This window comes from Anabrus simplex, chromosome 6 (assembly GCF_040414725.1).
Source record: "Anabrus simplex isolate iqAnaSimp1 chromosome 6, ASM4041472v1, whole genome shotgun sequence".
In the NCBI taxonomy this organism is placed as follows: domain Eukaryota; kingdom Metazoa; phylum Arthropoda; class Insecta; order Orthoptera; family Tettigoniidae; genus Anabrus; species Anabrus simplex.
In genome coordinates this window covers 35,271,230-35,293,574 of record NC_090270.1, presented here as the reverse complement: position 1 = coordinate 35,293,574, position 22,345 = coordinate 35,271,230, and the positions used below count along the sequence as shown (strand labels likewise).

The 22,345-nt window shown below is 40.5% G+C and overlaps 1 protein-coding gene across 1 annotated transcript in view; it reads right to left on the bottom strand.

Annotated features, from left to right (window-relative positions):
• The window catches only part of LOC136875846 (KH domain-containing, RNA-binding, signal transduction-associated protein 3), an 814,322-nt gene that overhangs the window by 24,577 nt on the left and 767,400 nt on the right, over positions 1-22,345 (bottom strand). The window contains exon 4 of the mRNA XM_068228215.1: positions 21,380-22,008. Within this exon, the coding sequence (XP_068084316.1) occupies positions 21,380-22,008 (629 nt within the window). The remainder of the gene's footprint in view (positions 1-21,379; positions 22,009-22,345) is intronic.

Sequence of the window (22,345 nt, the reverse complement as noted above, 5' to 3'; positions counted from 1 at the left end):
ATCAAGGGACTAGAAAGAGCAAGTAGAAAATGTTCGATTTTCAAAGTCCTATAACAGGATTCGAACGATCTCTCATGCTGCTCGGCTCATTGCTTTCTATTAATAATGTTTCTCCCTCTCAATCTTCTAATGGAACAGTTTTAAGTACTCTTCCTTCACTCTCTCAAATGAGATACAGTCGAAACCGGTTATAACGACTGTGAAAGGACCGTCAATGAACATCCAAGATTCTTCAGTATCTTTGTGCTCAAATGTAAGTGTGCAGACTAAACGATTATTATTATTATTATTATTATTATTATTATTATTATTATTATTATTTTGTCATATATTTCGACTAAGTGATAACAGAGTTTTAAAACAATTATTTAATTACTTTTGGAATAGTAAATCAAAAAACAATTGGTTTAAAGAAGTTCAAAGTGATTTGGAGGAGTTGAATATTACCATGCAAACCATAGAAAACAGAGGCGAGAAAAGTATTTCGAAGAATAATTGCATCAGGCTTCCTCTGACCACTGTACAGAGGAAACAATATGTTATAGCGGATGCGGAGAGGGCAGCCAGGTCAACCAGACTCAAGAATTTTTGGGAGAAGAAAAGGAAGACAAATTTGTTGTAGTCTGATTTAAGTGCTCCAATGTGGGCGTAAACTCTGTAAATAAATAAATTATTATTATTGACGATGTATTGGATATAACGGCGAAACCTAAAGATCCCGTATAAATCCTATCACTGTATTTAAAAATTTAGTACGACGCCGCTTATTACGACATATCGTATAAAACGACGTATTTTGATCACATTTTTGGAAAAATGTATCGGCTATAACGTCCAATGTTGATTTTTGTTTGTCAAGTAATTGGAGAGTGCTAAGAATAATGTTAACGCTTATTACTGCAGACTTTAAATCAGCCTGTCTGTCAAATAGTCGAGGCAAGCATCGATGTGAAGATTACGCAAAAGAAAATGTTTAATATTGAAGAAAAGTCGAAAAGTCATACATAATATGGCGGTTAGAAAATGGGGAAACATATGTCAGCATCGCGAATGAATTGTACCTTACTGAATGATTTTTACAGTTTTGTAAGGACAGAGAGAAAACAATATTTTCGAAGAATTTTTTTTTTAAAAATCTAGCGTATCACAATATCTGAGCACAAAGATATTGGAGAATATTTATGAGTACTTAGCAAAGAACAAATAATAAACCAATCACTACTGATCTGCAGTTAGGGCAGACGCCCAGGTGGCAGATTCCCTATCTGCTGTTTATCTAGTCTTTCCCGAAACAAATAATGTACCGATCAAAGGACCTACTCTTCAAGCGAAAACCAATTAAATTCCCCCAGTCACACTCCACAAATACTGTACTGTACTGTAAATGCAGTATTTATTTCAGTAATGTTTTTTGAAGCTTTAACTTAAATCTGTTAATTAACATGTAAGTGTGCAGCCTAAAACATACAGATATGACATGTTTAGCAACAAAACAGAAAATCCGGTTTGGTGGTCGCTTCGGAGTCGTTATAACCAACTTCGACTGTACTTTTATTGTGATGAAGTAGATAATTTATTTCCTACGCAACTCCAGAACCAATGGGGCATAGTATACTATGGCGTATACTACACTTTCAAAATTGGTGCAGGTTCATTAAAACCGTCGAAAGTTAAAATAAAAGTATTGTCGGCGAATTGTTAACAGTAAGACAGATCGTCTTTTCTTTACACATAAAAGTACCACGAATAATATGAAGAAAAAGAAAACGAAAGTTGTAAATTTTTTAAAATGCCGGGAAAATGTCCCTAAAATAATCCTCGGTGTCAAATCCAACATCTTACATCTAGTTTTTTAAATAATAATAATAATAATAATAATAATAATAATAATAAGAATAAGAATAATAATAATAAAGAGATTACCAGTATAACAGGCAACCATTAAATGCTCATTAAGAACCCTGGCATAGTTTCTTAAAGAATTGTATCACGGGAAATAATAATAATAGCAATACTAAGGGAACACTAGAGGTAAAGCACCTGAAGGGGAAGTGCATCATGTCATTGACCTGACCAGGGTGGGGACATGATTTAATGGAGGGACAACAGACTGGCAGCCGGTTGGATTCGAGTCAATGAAAGAGGAACGGTTTTTCAAACGCCTCACAGTGTATCCTGGATTGAAGACAAAAAAAGGACTTCATGAAGTTACAAATTTCAAATTCCTAGGTGTCTGGACAGAAATAAACAAAGATTTCCAAACATGACTTGATAGAATCTTGTGTTCTTTTAAGAAATATGGGTAAAACTTCAGATGTTGTCACGCAAGTTTGTATTACATTAATCATGGCTGACGGTGGGCGAATGGACACACTCATTGGTTGAAGGCTAGTCCAATAAAATGCCGTTCCCATAATTCAATAGAGAGAGAAGTTATGACCAACTTACGCGATGAAAAGACCTAAGAGTGAGGCAATGTCAAAGAATTAGCATATGAAACAAATAAGAGTAACTATATCTTGGTATGGTGAACTATGGTAGCGACATTTCATAGGGCAAATCTTCAGGCCATGGAGAGTCTATTCGTGCCAACGCCAGCCACGATTATATAACAACGTGATGAAATAGTTGAGACGTTTCGATGCAGTAATTACGATTCTAAACACTTGAAACCATAGATAGCGCTAGTTATGCTTAAATATGAATACGAAATAGAGGCTTAAATCCGCGCGACTTGTGATTGAATATAAAAAAGAAATAGACGCCTAATTATTAGTAGTACGTAGCGTTCCCCACACCGGAAGAAAAAATCACAAGGAAATGTAACCTGAATGATAAACAATGTATAATAGAGAAGAAGAATGTATGTAAATGGAACCAACCTTAATGTAGTGGAGGTTAGGCGACGACACGAAAAAACAACACGATTGAACTTCTCATTCACTAATAATTTGACGTGACGGCCACACCTACTCTGCTATTTGAAATCAAATTGTGACGTACATAGAATTGAAGTAAATCATTGAAATTGTTCTTGTAATTCGCTGAAAAACTTGTTACATTAATAACACATCCATCGCACGATGTCATGTCAATATAATTAGATATGTTTTCTGTATAAACAATGGCCAGATGCACTGGATGCGCTATGTACGAAGAAGTAGTAGGCTTTGCTTCTATCAATCCTATCATTTCGTGACCAGTAAGCGACATAGAATGCCGTGGTGTATTAATGTGAAGAGAAACGTCATTGTGGTCCAGGGCTAAGTCGTGCGAGTCGTCTGCGAGAAAAATAAACATAGTCCAGGGCTAACCTAACCTAACCTAACCTAACCTAACCGCGAGTCGTCTGCGAGAAAAATAAATAACCTAACCTAACCTAACCTGCGTTAAAATTAAACATAGTCCTAACCTAACCTATGTGAAAACAAATGTAATTGTGGTCCAGGGCTCAGTACCATTTAGTTCCTAAGTACAGTGGTTGGCAGCATCGGCGAGTCGTGCAAGTCGTCTGCGAGAAAAATAAACATAGGACAGTCATACCGCGCGTATATATTGCCGATGAAAGCGGTAACCATGGTACTACCGCGGTACTAATCTTGCGTGACATGTACTGAAGTTCTAATGAAATATGTTTCATAGTGTGTATTTTTATTTTTAAACGTATGTTGCAGTGTAATACTATACTGAACTTGTGTGTTAGACGGAGACTCGGGAACTGTTTTAGTGATAAAAGCCAGTAAACTCCCACAATTACACGGAATCCGCACCACAGGGACAAAACCACTCATTTCAGAAACAGGCATGGAGTTAATGATGGACAGTTGACTATCGTATAACGCTGCAATAAGGGGCGGTAATACAAGACCACGGGCAAGGCCTCCTGTAGCCGTTCCAACATTTTTTTCGTGTATTATCTTTAAGAAATATGTCGTGCCAATCTTAAAATATTACACACGATGTCTGACAAAAGTTCCTCTTTATCATGAGACAGAGACTGTGTTGAGATTCTTTTTAAATCTGAAACAAACCAGACCTGTCACTTTCTGGCTGAAGGCAAAGTATCAACCCTATTATTTTCTTCAAGATGATTACCTCAACAACAAAAAAAAGTTATTTGAAAAATACATTTCTTTATTCCAGTAATATGATCATATGGTTTAGAACTAGACTTCGAAGTTAGTCAATTGTTTTGATTCCGAAATGCGATAAAACGATACAACCTCAAGCATCTGAAAAGACTTTAGTACAGAGAAGTACTACGAATATTATGAAGAACAAGAAAGCGAAGTTGTGAAACTTTTAAATTGCTGGGAAAAGGCCCTTGACAAAAACCCTCGGTGTTAAAACCAACTTTACCTGAACTTGCATTACATTCCTTCAATGTAGTCACACGCAAAGTCTATTGCCTTCTGCTGAATGTCGGGAAGCCGTTAGGGCCCGTTGGCACAGCGTTCCCTGTTGATGACAACGACGGAGCGCCCTAGTGCTTGGAGTACAGATGATACGTCAGGAAATCGCTGGCCTCAGATGAGTTCCTTCAACTTCGGAAACAGATCGAAGTCACAAGGACTCGTGTCTGGTGAGTACGGAGGGTTGCCACCGTTGCAATAAGAGCTTGACTCTCTTTGCGACATGGCAACGTCATGCATCATGTAACATGATAGGGCGATGGTCTCGCAAAAAACGTGGACGTTTGCGCCGCATAGTCGGACGCAGATGTCGCACCAGAAATCTGCAATAGTCGTCACTGTTGACGGTCTGTCCCTCAGACAAAGCATGCGTAAGAATAAAACCCTCGTAGTCGTATGTCACAATCAGCATAAGGCTCACCCGACTGGGTTTCTGTCGAAATTTCTGTGGATGTGGTGCTTTTATTCACGCTCGTATGCTCGTGCCCACGTCTTATCAATGGAGACAATACGCGTACGCTGCAGAAATGCGTCTCCTTCGTTGCGGCATCTATCCAGATGGATGTCTGTCAGTGCATATCGGTGCAATTTCTGTACGTCGGTGAGTTGATGTGGAACCCAACGGGACGCAATTGTTCTCATGTTAAGACATTTCGTCAGTATGTGCCACGCCGTTTGATGACCAAGACCAACCTCTACGGATAATTTCTGGGCAATTCATAGATGGTTTACAGAAACGAGACCACTCACGGATGTCAATCTGATCATGAGAAACGGTCGGCCGATCTGTGCGATGCAAATCCGCAATTACGACTCGCACGAAACGCTGGAACCATATTGCAACCGTCCTGTACGATAATGTATTCTCGCCACAGACTTTACGTAATATTTCATAACATTCTGATGCTTTTTTGCTATGTGCCCGATTTTAATCCACGAACGCTGATGAACTTTAAAAAAAATGCTTTAGAACGGTGAAATCGACACTCTTCACTTCAACGCCACATAGAAACAACAACGCCACCTGACCGCTCTCATATAATATTTACGCATGTCTGGACTATGTTGCCACTACTTCATGTACAGCCCTCGTATTACTCAATATGCCACAGTAAATCTGATGACTCTTTGTTGAAATTTATATTGCTGATTTGTCTCTAGTACCGCCTACTGTGAAATAATTTGTCTGCACCATTCAAATTACCGAGGGACTGCAGGGGCAAGGAGTCACCCCACATCAACTGCTAACGGCCTCGTGTGGAGGGCCTGGGAAAAAAAAAAGCAGGTAAGTCAACATTTTGTCGTAATCGAGTTAGCTGTGATATACTGGGCATCGAACCAAGCTTAATTCAGTTGACTACATTTTGAACTTAAGTTATTCAAAACATGATTCTGTAACACTTTATTTGTTTATCTAGCAACGTTTTCACACGTCTGTGTTCTGAAGGAAGCTGACTTAACTGTTTTGTTTTCATCTGACCCTTCATATGAGGGCGGATGAGCGGGTAAGATCAGGATGAATATGTCTCAGGGGAGAGAAATCTCCACTAAAGGCGGATGAACTGAATAACGGTGAACGGCATAGGATGAGGAAGGCAAGGGGTAACCATGGATCGACTGGATGTCATAATTAAAAGCGGCTACAACGAGAGCCAAACGACGGAAAGGCGTGCTCTAGTAAAACAATCCGGTGGTCTTCGGACCTCTGGGCGGGTAATGGTTCGAAAGAAAAAAAAAAAAGTAATCGGTACATGAAACGTCCGTTCGCTGCTACAATGTGGTAAACTGGAAAATCTTAAACTTGAAATGAGCAAAATGAGACTGAATATCCTTGGGTAAAGCACTGTTGCGAACGAAAGATGCTGGTCAGGCTGAAACTGTCATTATACCAACATACAGTAGGCCCAAAATGCCAACATCAAACTAAGACGAGGAGGTGGAAGAGGTGTATGCTAATGTATGCTAAGCTAGTCGAGGCCATAAAAGAAATCAAGAGTGACGTGAATTCATCATGGGGGTTGGAATGCTGATGGGAGTGTGGTAGATCTTTTCGGGTGTGGAGCGAGGAACGAGCACGGAGACCGTTTAGTGGAGTATTTATTGCACAAACACCTGCTTCCAACCCAATCGGAGAAGACGATACATACGGAAAGCCTCTCGTGATCTCAGACGTTACCATGTAAGACTATATTCTTACCAAAAATAGATTTAAACCAAATTAACGATTATAGGGCCTACTCAAGCCTCGGACCACTACTTGGTGCCATGTTAAGTTTAAAAGATATTTCATGAAAGGAGGAAGCATAAGAAATCGGACTCGGAGAAAACAATGCTGTTTGCGAAAGTAACGGAAGAGAAAGTGATTGGCGTAGATAGTATAGAGATTGAGGAAAATGCTAAGAAGACTGAGTGGAGGTCTGACGAGCTGAATAAGATAGAAAAGAAATAAACTTAGGCGAAGGAAGGAAGAAATATAAATCGGAAAGCAAGAAATGAAAAGAAAAATCACTGCAGAACAGTCGCAGGGACGCTCAGGAGCTAGTTACGGCTGGCAATTTGTAAGTGTTCTACAAGATGGTGAAGGGCTCCTTTCGAAACACGATAGTAGCGTATAAAGGCCTCCTGAAAGACAACAACCATGCTTCAAACATACCTTACCAAAAATAATGAAGACATAAGAAAACGATAACGTGAACGAGGCTGTATTGTTATGGTTTACTCAACGTGTAAAAGGAGTGGCCTTATTCTTATTAGTACACTGGCGGGAAGAAAAAGTGGATCACTTTGTAACAACGAAATCGTAACTGTTAAACACTAATTATTAGGGGGAAATGTTCCATTAATTACATTATCTTTTACATTAAGGCAGTTTATTATGTGGATTCTGCAGTTGCGGAGAGGAATATGATGTTTAGAGATTACACATTTAAGGAGCTACTGTTCACTGCTAAGTGCTAGACACTCAATTTTTTTAATCGATTGGCAGTAACACCTTTGAAATTTTACTATACCGAGGCGGAAGCTATTAAATAACATTTTCCTTTAGTTTTTCTTCTACATTCGACAAGTTAAGATGACTCTTAGTCCATACGACGTTGCAAGAGCAGTGGAGTTGGTCGATGATGGACGCAGCGCTCGTTATGCGACTAATGCCATCGGTGCATCATATGGAAGCGTCCAGCGTGTTCTAAGGCGATTTCGTGAACTCGGTATCTACCACAGACGACCTAGATTAGGCCATCGGAGGTTTACATCTGCTAGGGACGGTAGGTTTCTGGTCATCCAAGTCTTGAGCGAACGCCAAACTACCGCCGTCCAAGCCAGAAATCGACTCGAGGCAGTAAGAAATGTCGCTGTGACTGAGAGGACTGTCAGACGAAGACTCCGAGAAGCCAATTTGACCTCGAGAAAACCTACAACTGGTACACAGCTTACCCGCCAGCACAGAGAAGCTCGATTATAGTTTGTGCCTCAACATCGGAATTGGGACTATGGAACAGTGGTACTGTTCACAGATGAGTCACGAATATGCCCCCGTCACCTGATGGTAACGAGAGTGTGGAGGAGACGTAGGGAGCGATATTCACATTGCAACATCTCCAAGGGTCACCATTTAGGGGTGGCTCGTAGAATTCTTTTCGACGATGGAGGTGCTCTGAATGCACACCGTTACATCGCAGAGGTATCAGCAGAGCATATAATCCCCTGCGCTACCTATGGGATATGCATAGCCGAAATGTCCGGCGTCGCAACTTTGACACCCTCAGCGGACAATATTACTGGAAGAGCGGGAGCTCATTTCCCACGAAACGATCCAGGGCCTTCATACAGGACTGCCATGCAAACGCCGTACCCATCAAGAAGGGTGTAAGGCAGAGATGTCCCTCACACAAGTACTGTTCAATGCTTGAGGAGAACTGATGATGGAAGAAGCACTAGAAGGATCGAATATGACTATGCATGTAAATGGAACATAGGTCAGGATAATAAAGTTTGCAGATGACCAGGCCTTGGTAGCAGGCAGTGCATTGTCATTACAATCAATCTTTTCTAGAATTGCATCCACAGTGGCAATGAAGATAAACACTTCGATGACTTATCGCAAGCCATATCGCAATCAACCAAACAACTCGACTTAATGATCCACAATGACAAGATGAAGCAAGTCCAAACGTTTACGTATCTCGGTCAGAAAATATCGGAGTATGCCAGAGATAGAGCGCTGTACTGCTCAAGCTAAGATCGCTTTTGTGCAGAAGTTACTGTGTAGCAATAAACTCAGCCTACCGCTTCGTGTAAGGAGCCAACATGCATTTGTTTGGACTGTTCTACTGTACGCCCCAGAAACACGGACAATAAAGATAAGCTGTGTTCAGTACCCTGAGGTCTTAGAAATGTGGTGTTTCTGTACGAACATTAAAATGTCATGGATAGAACAGGTGACAAATACCGAGGTATTGCACAGAGAAAACACGAAGAGATCTTTGACAGAACTAATTCGCAACTTACACGCCATTCTCAGCTGATGACAATTATTGTGGGGAGTTCATTAACGGAAAGCGACCTCGAGGAAGAGCAAGATACACATATCTCAAGCAAATTCAGGAAGATATCGGAATGGGAAACTACGTAGCAATGAAAAGGGCTGCAAACAACCGTACAGCTTTGGCTTTATATTTCTATTGTACGCCCACGATCACCTACGCATCTTTAGTCTGGTGGCCAGGTTCTGAGAGTAAAACTGTGACCACCAAGTTAAAAAGTGTCCAAAGACTTGCGTGTCTAGGAAAAACAGGGGCACTGGATACTACACCATTATGTGCAATGGAGGCCATCCTATGCCTCCCCCCCTTACATTTATATGTTAAGGAGATGGCGGGAATGAGTGCTTACCGCCTCTGGTCACCCTGAGGACGGTCTTTCAAGAATCCGAATAGAGGTCATGCTTCTATTCTTACAAGGCTTTACCAGGGCTGGCCTACGACAATGATGATCAAGGACCTGATGGAGCCTAGTTTTAATCTGAACTGTAAGTTCACAGTGGTGATACCCACGAGGGAGGAGTGGGTCTCGGATGCTGGGTCCCGTCTTAGGTCTGTGAGCTGTACACGATAACACAGATGGCTCGCGGACGGAGACGGGCACGGGCACGGGCGCCGGGGTCTGGGGGCCTAAGACAAGGCTCTCCCTTCCCATGATTAAATATGCTACTGTTTTCCAGGCCGAAGTATATGCAATACTGACCTGTGTTGTACATGTATGGAACATGCCTGGGCGTAGAAGATTCATTACCATTTGCAGCGACAGCCAGGCAGCGTTAAAAGCACTATGTGTATTTATAACAACATCCAAAATGGTATGGGAGTGCCAGAGGATGTTCGATAAGCTGTGTGAACTCAGCCCAGTTACCCTGTTATGGGTTCCTGTGCACACAGGAATCAGTGGAAATGAAGATGCTGACAAACTAGCGAAACAAGGCTCAAAAGGTCCTTTCATAGGACCAGAGCCCTTCCTGGGAGTATCACTCCGAAGCGTAAAACTGGTAATATCCCAGTGGACAAACTAGTCTCACTTAGACATTTGGAAGAGGTTAACCACAAAAAGGCAGGCACGTAAACTTAACGAAGGGCCCAGCCAAAGATATATAAAGGTCCTAATAAATTTGAATAGGACTAGAATACGAATGGTAGTTGGACTGTTGACAGGCCACAATACCTTACAGAGACACCTACACATCCTGAAAATCAGTCAAGATCCGATGTGTAGAAAATGCGGTAGGGAGGAAGAGACCGCCGCGCATGTGTTATGTCTGTGCGAGGACACTGGTATCCTTTATAGGAGCACTAGGGCTGGACTAGGCAAACCCGTTTAAGGGACACAGAGGGTCTTCACAGAACTACGTGTGAAGACCTCCCAAGGCAGGGCTCACCCATTCCTTAACTATCTATCTATCTATCTATCTATCTATCTATCTATCTATCTATCTAACCGTACAGCTTGGCAACATTTAGTGATAACAGACCAGTCTGCGGACTAAATATTCCAAGATGATTCCCCACTTCGTATTCTGTAAATAAAAATATTTAATAATAATATGAAAAACAAATAATATGGACAAAGTATTAGATTCTTCTTCGTTACAAAGTTGTCAGACTACTGCTGTTTCTTCTTAGACTTAATATGTTTGAACCTGTCCTTTGGCACAGACCAGAACAACATGCAGCTTCCAACCGAAGTCTCCGTTTATGGCTGCAAGAGTACGAGAACTGCGGAGGTATGGCATTCAGAGCAAGGCTAGTGCGTCTGAATATTACGAAAGGGGCTACTCGTGGGGCCGGTCGTGCTGCAATACTACTTCCACTGCCTTCGTGAAGTACAGACCGTACTGTAGCAAGCGCTGGAAAGCAATCAGCTGATCGTTAGGGGGGAAGTTTAGCACGTGAGTTGAGTTACATGTGAATTCTTCGTTGTTTTATTGACATTGTTAACGCATGTTTACTCAGACATATATCAGACTAAGTCATTATCGACTGCATTTTTAAGTGAAAAGTCCTGAATTAGTGAAGAAAACTTAGTGTGAACGTGTATTCATGTGAGGATATAGGTTAAGAATATCGCTCTGCAGTGTATGAATTTTGTAGTTTACTTGTGTAGTGTTATATCCACACTGTAAAAGGGATTGAGTTAGTGCATTCAGAGTTTTATTATCAACCACGATGTGTATATACAGTGGTTCATCATATTATTAGGGCCACTAGGTAAAAATGGAAGAATTTATGTTTGGATCATTACCCTCGTGTAAGTGTTTACTTATTGCTTATTTTTATGGTTGGATATTATTAATTACACATTTCTATAGTTAAATTCAACAATCAGCCCTACATTAAGAAGCCTAATAATGAAAACTCTGGTCGAGAATTGAGAAAGGCGCCAATTATGTTACAGTTCCTTGCTGACTGTTGTTGGAGTAACACACGTGATTTATTGTAGATTTGTTTCCTTGCATTTTTTGTGTGAATTTTGCTCTCTATATGATATAGTGAGGTGACAAGAGTAGAATACAGTTGGTTATAGTTAAGTATATACTTGAAAATACTGGTATTTAGAAAACAAACATGGGTAAAGCTGAAGACCTTTCTCCCAGTAAAATTTCGGAAATAAAAACAATTTTAAAGAATACTGATTATTCTCATAGAAAAATAGCGTCTATTACTTCTGTTTGAAAGTCAACAGTGGATAGAATTAAGAAAAAACTTGACCAAAGCACGAATTTCGCACCTAAACGGGTGATTAAATGTGGCCACAAAAGAATCACTTCTCTACGAACAGAGCGCCAGTTAAGAAACATAGTCATTAAACACAGAAAAGCTTCAATGCAAGTCATTTCAACAAAGATTCGACAAGCGGGGATCAACGTATCTTCAATGACAGCTCGTCGGAGGATCAAAGAGCTTGTCATCGTCCAGCAAAGAAACCATTACTGACACCGACCATGATGAAGAAGCGACTACTATGGGCAAAACAACATCAAAATTGGACTTCAAATGAATGGAAAAGGGTAAGCTGTTTACAAAAATTATAATTTGTTTACTTCCTCCCTGTTATGCTCAACCGAACTTGGCGTAAACAGGTTTTAATACAAAACTACATTTTTTTCAGGTTTGCTTTTCGGATGAGTCATCAGTACACATCCTTGTTGACAGATCTGTATTTGTGTGGAGGCGGAAGAGTGAGAAATACAATTGCGACTGCAATGTCCAGACCGTTAAGCACCCGTTAAGTGTCATGAAGTGGTCCATCATCAGTAGTAATGGAACCGGCCGCCTGTATATTGTCGAAGGAACCATGAACCAACACCAGTTCTAGAGAAACGGCTACTTCCACAAGTTCGGGAATAATTCCCAGATGGCAAATTTGTGTTTATACATGACTTTGCACCTTGTGACAAGGATAAAACTGTGACAAAGTTTCTTCTGGACAACAAAGTGAAGGTTTTGGAGTGGCCTGGCAATTCTCCTGACCTCAACCCGACCGAGAACCTTTGGGGGCTAATGAAGAGGAAAATTTGTGCTCATAATGTCACGATTAAGATCCAACTGATATAAAGACTAATCGATGTGTAGCATCACGATGATGAAATTAAAAATAGCTGCCTCAGATGCATTTGTAGTATGCCAGATAGAGTCCAAGCGGTAATTGCTGCGAAGGAAGGTGTTACAAAATCTTAGATGTTCCTAGTTTCCTTAGTTTTCTTGATTTTTATTAATATTTCATATGTAAAATTGTGTAATATGTTTGTCAAAAGTCAATTTTAGATTAATTAAATGTATTTCAGTGAAGTTTAATTGTGTATATCTTACCAAGTTTGAAAATGACAACTTTCGCCTAGTGGCCCTAATAATATGATCAACCACTGTAATTGAATTAAGGTTATCAGTGAGAGAAATCACCATGCTAAGAGTTGCTGTGTGCCTGGCTGCAAAGCAAATTATAAAGGAGGAGAGTACACTCCAGTATTTGTGTTTCTTTCTGACGAAGAAAGAGTTAGGTTATGGAAGAAGGCTATTCCTAGGGAGAAATCAATAGTTAATCACCAACAGTAGTGTGGATCAACCAATTTCCTGAAGACTAAATCCTGAGGGAAAGAAGTGTCTTGTCCAGATGGTGAATTAAATTTCTTATTATGTTATTAACATGGGTAACATTAGATATATTTTTATGTAATCAGACTTACGGCGTATTTTAATTCGATGTATCTGAAAAATCAACTCCAAATGTGCATTTTACTATTTTAGGTATAAATGTACTGTGGAACAACACTACTAAGATTTTTCCTATCAAATTTCGTATCATAGGCAATGGAACAGGGTTTTTCCATAAAAATTGAATATGAAAATAATTGTATAGGCATTATTTGCTGTTTAAAAACCTGCATTTTTAAAACAGTAACTGAATTTCATGACAGTGACAGTAAATGTTTTGTTATTGTTGGAGGTTAGCTTACCCGTAATCTTTCTTGTAGGTACTGAATTGGTGGTACAGAAATAATTTACATGTGTAGTATATTGTATTGGTAATTGGTTGCTTGTTTTCTATCAGTGTGTATGATATGAACGTTCCAGTTGACTGGAAAAACGAATAGAAATCGCAAGAATATGTCTCAAAGTGTTAGCCTGTACTCACAGAAACGAACGGATATGCGTGAGAAATAGAACGTTACGGGGAATTATATGCATTCTATGTCAGAAGTAACAAATACTGATGAATAGTTTTTGGTTTTATAAAATGTTAACAGTTTCGTAAGTAATTTAAACGGGTGTGTTATTCAAGCGGAGCGGATGCGTATCGCCTCCAAGTCACACCCAAAACGTGACGTTATCAGAACTACAGTACGGCCTGTATATCACGAAGGCAGTGGTACTTCCCAGCCTAATGAGGAAAACAATGGCAAACTACCTCATTCATCATGCCTTGTACGCCTCATTACGGCACCGCCATAGGTTTCTGCTGTTTTCTTACAACCGAAAAGCACCTGGTGATGCTATATGAGGAACCAACCAGCCTCTATGTTGAAGACTTCATGGACGGCCGAACTGTGTTAGAGACGTACGCCTTCGTTCACACCAGATCAGTATCAGGTTTGTCGATACAGTGAGTGAGCATGGGAGTCTGGTATGTGCTAGTTCTTGCTACAACACTTTTTGAAATAGAATCCATGTACTACGAATCTTTTAACTATGAATTGACCTTGCTTCTAGTCACCTGTGGCCATGGTGGGCGCAGAGTAAAATTAGCTCCAAATTTCGTCCATCTTCTGTCTCACGATACTCGTTACCTCTGTGTATCCTGGTGTAGCTAGCAGTAGTAACTGAAGACTAAGGAGAGTTCTTTCGCTAGTACAGGCGTGAATTTTTGAAGACATAAGACTTTCTTTTGGTAGCTGGATTTGATTTTCTCCAGCTGACAGGTGCCTGTATTTCAGAAGTGCAACCGACTGGGCGGAAAATGCAGAATCATGCACAGCACGTCAAGATGTCGGCTATTCCCGATGCCGTGTCTGAGCGAGTGGATGATGCAATAGACACCTGACCCACAGAGCTCGCCTACTGATGCCATGGTCTTAGCTAGTCTGTGATAAGCTTGCATACTGCGTAATTGCTTCTTATACAGCAGTAATTGATCGCTTTAGTGCGTTTCATGGCTTCTGAATTAAGTGTTGAACAGCGTGTTTTCGTGTGCTGTAGACTCTGAAATACAGTTCACACAGACATGTTGAAGATTCATGAGACTGAAGTGCAGAGAGTGAATCGGAATATCATCACACGCTACAACGCTTGTGTAAAGACTGAGAAAGAGCGCTCTCTATACTTACTGTTTGTATTATTTTTCATCTGTTTCAATCTGATTATTCATTCGTTGAGGTTGATAGGTTTTCTGCGGGCGTACGGGAACGGTGTGACCGCGACCGCGCTCTCATTTACCGGCAAGCGGCATACAGGAAGGACGTCGACCATTGCCAGACTCGCCCTGTATTGAAAAGACAGACCCGTTGCACCTGTAAAGCATTTCAAGTATTTAGGAGTTACGATTCAAACAGCAGCAAACTTCTTCACAAACCATTTCAGAGAAAGAGTGAATGCCAAATAAAATAACAAATGAAGCACGAGCGACATTAATCAGCTACCGGTACGCACTCTCAATGGCAACGGCAATGCGACCAACCTCCAAGTAGCCCTAGAAGCAGTGTTTGGACTGGAAAACGTACGACCATACCAGAAGAGCTTATTTAGAAGAAGTACAATTTTATATGGAAAAGTTATTTTATTGTCTGAAGTAGTAATTAAAATAAGCTATATAGCAAAAATGCGCCTAAGTCTTGCAAGTTATAATGTATCAATTCAGCAGCGCGACATTAGCTTCTAATGGTCTGCATTTAAAGGGAGTAGACATTGCTGAAGGAGACTCGTAGTGACCAACTCCATTAACAAAGATACTAGTTACAATATGTACTGTTTCCATCATTTGACTCTGGATAGAACCGTTTCCTGGCCTTTTCCCAATTATCTGGAGTCGGGGAGATATAATCACTAATACATGTTTCTGTACTGGTTGCTAGTGAGATGTGTTGAATGTGAATGAAGGCGATCACCTATACCCAGTTTCCGAACCACAGAAATTAACAAACGCGACTAAAATTCCAAGACCAGGCCGGAAATCGAGCCCGGGGCCCTATTAATCGAAGACCACTGTGCTCACCATTCATCAAGGAACCAGACGGTCCTCTAATAAACTGTACGCTGAAAAAGAGGCAGTCAAAAAATTCACACGAATTCGATATCATGCTCAGCTTGCACTTCATTCACACATTCTTGGGCATGTATATTGTCCAGAACAATAATTTAGTAATCTTACTTCGATGTTATATCAGAAAACGTTTTTAAAAGTAATTAATGAATTACTTCTTAGCGTTGCATTCTCAATGAGGTCATAATTTTGCAATAATAAAATGTTTACAAAACTTTTATCTTCAATATCTGGAATCGTAAGTCTTGTAAGTTATAAACATTGCACTATCAATACAGCATGGCGACATTAACTTTTAATGGTTTGCAGTTAAAGGGAGCGCACAATGCTGAATGATACTCGTAGTGGCAACTCCATTAAAAACAATTTTGAGCCACCATTCTACAAGAATTCATACATTCCATTTTCAAATGTGTTACTGTATACTACCAGTGGCGTAGCGTCAGGGGAGAGAGACATAGTCTACCAAAATAAATAAATAAATAAATAAATAAATAAATAAATAAATAAATAAATAAATGAAGCAGCACCACTTAACTGGTGTCGGCACTAATGTGGATTGAGCCCTGTTTTGCGGCCGGATGCCTTTCCTGACGCCAGCCCTACGTGGAAGGATGTATTCACTATGCGTGTTTTTGCAATATGATCACGATATCCAGTTCGGGAGCTGGAGGAATTAACCAAGCGAGGTTAATCCCCGGCCTGGCTATCGAATCTGGGGCCCTGTGAACTGATTTTTTTTTCTATTTGCTTTACGTCGCACCGACAGATATGTCTTATGGCGACGATGGGATAGGAAAGGCCTAGGAATTTGAAGGAAGCGGCCGTGGCCTTAATTAAGGTACAGCCCCGGCATTTGCTTGGTGTGAAAATGGAAAACCATCTTCAGGGCTGCCGACAGTGGGGCTCGAACCTACTATCTCCCTATTACTGGATACTGGCCGCACTTAAGCGACTGCACCTAACGAGCTCGGTGAACTGAAGATCACTACGTTGACCATTTAGCCAAAGAACCGGGCAGAGCGCCCACTAATGAAAATAAAAGCATTTTGTTACTACTAATACTACCCATGCGTTATCGTTTGGTGCATTGTGCTTAGGCAACCTAGAAGCTAGAAGTTTGATGATGTGGCAGCGTAGTCGGGTTGAGATGGTGTAACTTTATTTTATAATAAAAATCATGAATTAAAAATATATAAATAAAGTTACAGTTGGCTTCCCAACGTGGGGCTGAATGATTGGTACATCTGTTAGGCTTATAAGCGTAGGTGCACTTGTCAGGTGTGGTTGGAATTCTGCAAACTATGTCAGTGAAGTGTTTTATATGTTTTATATGTATGTTGGAGTATGAAGAAATGTTGTAGCGAGTCCAGTATTATAAAATTGAGAAGTAGAGAGGTTGTTAAAGTTGTTGGTACTATGAATCAGGATAAGAGAGTCAAAAGAATTCCACCACATTGAGTTTATCTAATTAAATAAGAGTAGCGAAATGGCTAATAGTAGTGAAGTTCAGTTGGCAACGATCGGTGAGGAATCTAGTAACCCGTCTCAAACTCAGAATGTAGGGGTTGTTAAGGAAACGGTTCAAGGGGAGGTTTTAACTTTTAGTATGATTAAATCACTATTTAATGAATTGTCCAGTAAGTATGATGAATTGTCCAGTAAGATTGATGAGAGGGGTAAAGTGTTAAGGGAGGCATTTGATAAAGTAGGGAGTGAAATCATTTATCAGAGAGATTTTCAGAATAGGGGGCGTGATGAAAGTAAGAATGATGTGTCGGATGACTTACTTTGTACTAGTGGTGATGGTAATAGCGGTGCTGCGATCGATAATCTTGTGGAAGTTTCTGAAATTGAAAGTGAAGTTTTTTTTGTGAAGTTGATGAAGGTTGTTTTGTGAGTGAAGAGTGTTTACGGAGTATATACCATGAGGATGTTTTTGTTGATTTAAGTGTACGTGAGGAGAGTAAAGTTAGGTCCATTATGTGTGAAAATGGTGACTTTGAGATTAATGAAACTTCTGATAAGAAAGTCGAAAGTAGCAGAGTTGTTGGCATAAAAGTGGTGCGAGTAGTAGCCGGTATGGAATGTGGTGAAGATGGATTGATTGTTATGGCATTAAGTAGTAATGATTCTGATCTCGAAGTGAATTATGGTGATGATTTCAGTAGTAGGGTGAGCGTGAGTGATAGTACGTGTGCTAAGTGTGGTGTGAATGAGATTGTGATAAGTGTGTGTTAACTATGACCGTTGTTAGTGAAGGGTTGTTTGAAGCGGATTATAAGTCATATTTTGTGCTCAAGGGGATGCATAGAAAGGGTGGTAAATTGTATGGTGATTCAGGGTTTGAAAATCTTGTGAGAAATTTTTTGTCAGAGATTATGTGCGTGTGTTGGGAATGTTTAAGGAAAGTGAGAATGGAAGTGTGCGTGAGATGAAAGAAAGTCTATCCAAGCGAGTGTGTAATGTTTTATTTAATGCTGAGAGTTGTGAGAGTGATTTGAATGACGTGCTGTATGATATCGATGTGGAATGTGTGAAAAAGTATGTGATCTGTTTACTTGTATTTATTATGAGTTTGTGGAAGAGTAAACGTAGTGAGATTCCCGAATATTTCAGAAAGAGGGACTTCCTTTTTATGAATGTTCCGAATGAAAGTTTGTATGATTCTTGTGTGACCGAATGGGATGAATGTTTGTGTGTGAGATAGTGGATTCCAGACGTAGTTAGTTTTATTACGGTACGCATTCCTCGCTTATCGATGCCAATGTTAAGTTTATGTATAGTTTTTTCATTAATATCCGGGTCCGTATACTGTGGACAGTAGAATAGGCAAGTGTGCTTATAGGCTCCTAACCACTGACAAAAAGGTCCTTGGGACATTTAATATCTATAGCCTTCGCAAATATGAGATAGGATCTGCACCTTGGATGTATATATTATCAATTATGAGTTATGTGTACAGTAGCAAGAAGGGATTGTGTTCAATGGTATATGAAACAATCGGAGTTGTGTGTATATAGCCATATTATTATTATTATTATTATTATTTGGACAAATTGTATTTCGTGTGTGCGAATACAATGCAGTAGACGCAATGTATATATCATTATTACAGTAAATTATGTGTTCAGTTATGCCATTATAAGGTTATGTATGAAGTTCTGTTTTATGGTGAATCATAATATGTGATATCATCGATTCACCAAGGGGGCGTTATGTGATAGTACATATACCACACCCCCGAATTATATGTAGAAGGTAGAGATATTATTGTCAGTATTCGATTTATTATTATTATTATTATTATTATCATCGGTATTTCATTTGTATGTTTTGTCATTTATATTTATAAGCTGGAAGATATCCACATATGTAGGTATGAGTAATTTGTTTTGCATGAGTGGGAAAACATTGCTTTAATAACTCTGGTAATTTGAATGAGTCATATGGCTGCCCCAGTGTTGTGATGTACTTGTGTCAGGAAATTCCATTAGTCATGTATATATCCCAGCCTGATGAGATGAGCTTGTTGTTGTACCTGGGAAAGTTTGGTGATTCATGGAAAATACCCCAGAGTTTGTTATTGTCTTGGGAGGAAGAAGTAGTTCAGAGCTTGGTCTTGATTTGAGATCACTCATGATTGGCTGGCAAGCACCAATCCAGACGTATCATCTGAGAGGAGGGGGATGTTCATGTCTATAAAGGTTGATCATACGGCGGCAACCGGGGACATTGTAGAAAAACATTGCAAGGGTGATTGTAGAGGTGATTGTAAAGGAACGAGAAGGAAGATAACTACAACTACAACTGACGCACTGTACGGGAAGGAAGTGGTGCTGATACACGGTACTGGAGTGACACGGCTGCAATGGACTGGACTTCAAACGTTCGTGGAGCGTAGTCTTGTTATGTTCGTGGAAAGTGGCTGATTGTGGAGAGTGCTTGCGCATTAAGTATTGTAGCACTTGTGGCGGCCTAGCATTATATGTTGGTGAAAGCTATCTCAGACTTTCCATAATTTATGTTGAGGATCGACAGGCGTGTGTGTATATATCTTTACAAGTGTTAAAATATGTGAACACAGTAGTGCAAGGTACAGTATCTGTGTGATGTGATAACTGCCGATTATGAGAATCGGTAAGTCGAATTGATATAGAGACAGTGAAGGGTATTTATCTTCATACATGTACATTGTTCATCGGACTATTTACAAATGGTAACTTAGTTCTCGCTTTCGTTTTCCCACGATTTTCATTAGTATTGTTGTTGTTGTAAATATGGAGTCTTCTAGCAATATTTTATGTGTGTATTATATGTATAATGTTGTATGTTGATGAGGTGCTCATGCACGGAATTTGTTAACAATATAGTTAGCTATTTTAGAATCAGTGTTATTGATGAACCTAGGTGCAGTTCCTACCTAATTAGTCGTTTTCAGGAGGTTAGGTAAGGCCTGCAGCAGATGTACCAGTACGCAGCATTATGTACACGCCCTGGGATATAAAGTTTATCATGCTCTTATCTAAATTCGAGGGATCCATTCTGGTGAACTCTGGCGCCCATACTACGGACATTTCGGTTAAATTTTATTAAGTTTTTGAGTAATTTTTAGATATTTTTATTCATGATTTTATTTTATTATTATTATGATTTATTTATTATTATCATAAAAAAAAGTTACAATGGAAATGATCGCCGTCTCAAACAAACGAGAGCTGTTTGCTTTTACTCTTATATTTTGACCAGCTCGTTGAAGAAAATGCGTTTATCTACCTTGTGCAAGTAGTAAAAGACTCGGCATCTGAAAACGGAGTGTATTTCTATGACTCGAGTCTCACAAATGCCTCCTCCACGAGAGCCGAAACTTGAAAACAAGGAGTGTGGGACGGTCAGCAGTTACGGCCAGCAGTTAAGGTTCCTCAGACACTTGCTTGACTTGTTGACCAGAGTTAACACACTAGAGCTGTAGTGATCGCGTTTCACTGGTTCCAGTGCTAGCCGATTTGGATATATGGACAATTCCTACTGATTTAGCGTCACAATCTCTTAATTTAAATAAGTTATTTATCAGCATTTTTGTGAAATAATGGCATGCCTAACTTATTAGGTTAATAATTTGTTTTAAAAAAATCTAAGTTTACGTTAATAATAATAACAATAATAATGACACACTGATAGACAATAAATCACCGAGCTCGATAGCTGCAATCGCTTAAGTGCGGCCAGTATCCAGTATTCGGGAGATAGTGGGTTCGAAGCCCACTGTCGGCAGCCCTGAAGATGTTTTCCGTGGTTTGCCATTTTCACACCAAGCAAATGCAAGGACTGTACCTTAATTAAGGCCACGGTCGCTTCCTTCCCACTCCTAGCTTTTTCTTGACCCATCGTCGCCATAAGACTTATCTGTGTCGGTGCGACGTAAAAAAAAAGTAATCTAATAAAATTTCAAATAGTTATTTTATTAAGTATCGATACTAAACTACCGAGATCATAAATATGTGTATGACAAACGGTATGTAAAAATAATTAAATCTGCTTTTTTAAACCAAACGTACACAGGCCATGCAGTGACGCTACACCACACTATACCTCAGAAATGAGACTAAGGGCGAAGATAGGTTAAGTGCTACAGAGTAATAAATAGTGGAGCAGATGCTCACCCTGTGGCATTGTAGGAGTCATAGGCCGGCGCATCATAGAAGCCACCTGATCCAGCGCCGCCTCCCGCCATGTCGTCGTCACAACAGCCGTATGATGCTTCCTCCATTGCAGCTCTCGCTCGTTCCAAGATGCTCAGTACCTTCGTCTTCGTGGGTGTTGGTCTGGGCAATAGTGCTTGTGGTGGAGGCATGGGTTTCCTAAGCCCAACGGGCCCTCTGGTCGGCGGTGCAAGAAGACCGCCACGGCCGCCCCCGCGCAAGGGAGGAGGTAGTCCACCACGCATTGCCGCCGCAGAGACTCCACCGCCCCCGCGTATGGGCAGGCCCCCTCGCCCACGTCCAGCGGGCCCTCCTCTAGCAGACTTGCGTACACTGCCTGGTGGAGTGCCATTGTTAGAGCCTGCGGGCCCGGGCTCACCCGTCACTGTCTGGATCAACTCCATCTCACGCATCTGTTCTTGTCGGATCTCATCGTTCGAGTCCGGGATCAGGTACTTGCGCACTTCAGCCAGCGCGTAGGCAATGCGAGCGTGCGCTTCCGCGGGAGGGGCAAAGGCTGCGATCTCCACGTGTAAATCGTCGCTCAGATGTGCGTACTTGGGGTCCAAGGACATACGTAGTTCCTCCTCCTGCAACAAAGAACAAACGCAACAAAGTCAATAAATCGCTCAAAAACTAACAAGAGTTGTGGTAAAATTAAGATTGACTGCCAAGGTGAAGCAACACAAACCAAAACAGTAATAATCTCTACAACCGGAACACATAATATGAACCATTTGAATTAACACTACGAAATACCTACCTACACACTTGCTTTACAGATCAGATATAATTGTTTAGCAACAGCGAGTTAGCAGCGTCGTTTGTTTTCGGCAGATGGTTGGTTCTAACCCCTCCACCAGAAGCCCTGGAGACAGTTTTATGTGGTTCCCCACTTCCACCGCAGGCCAATGCTGATCGCCGAAA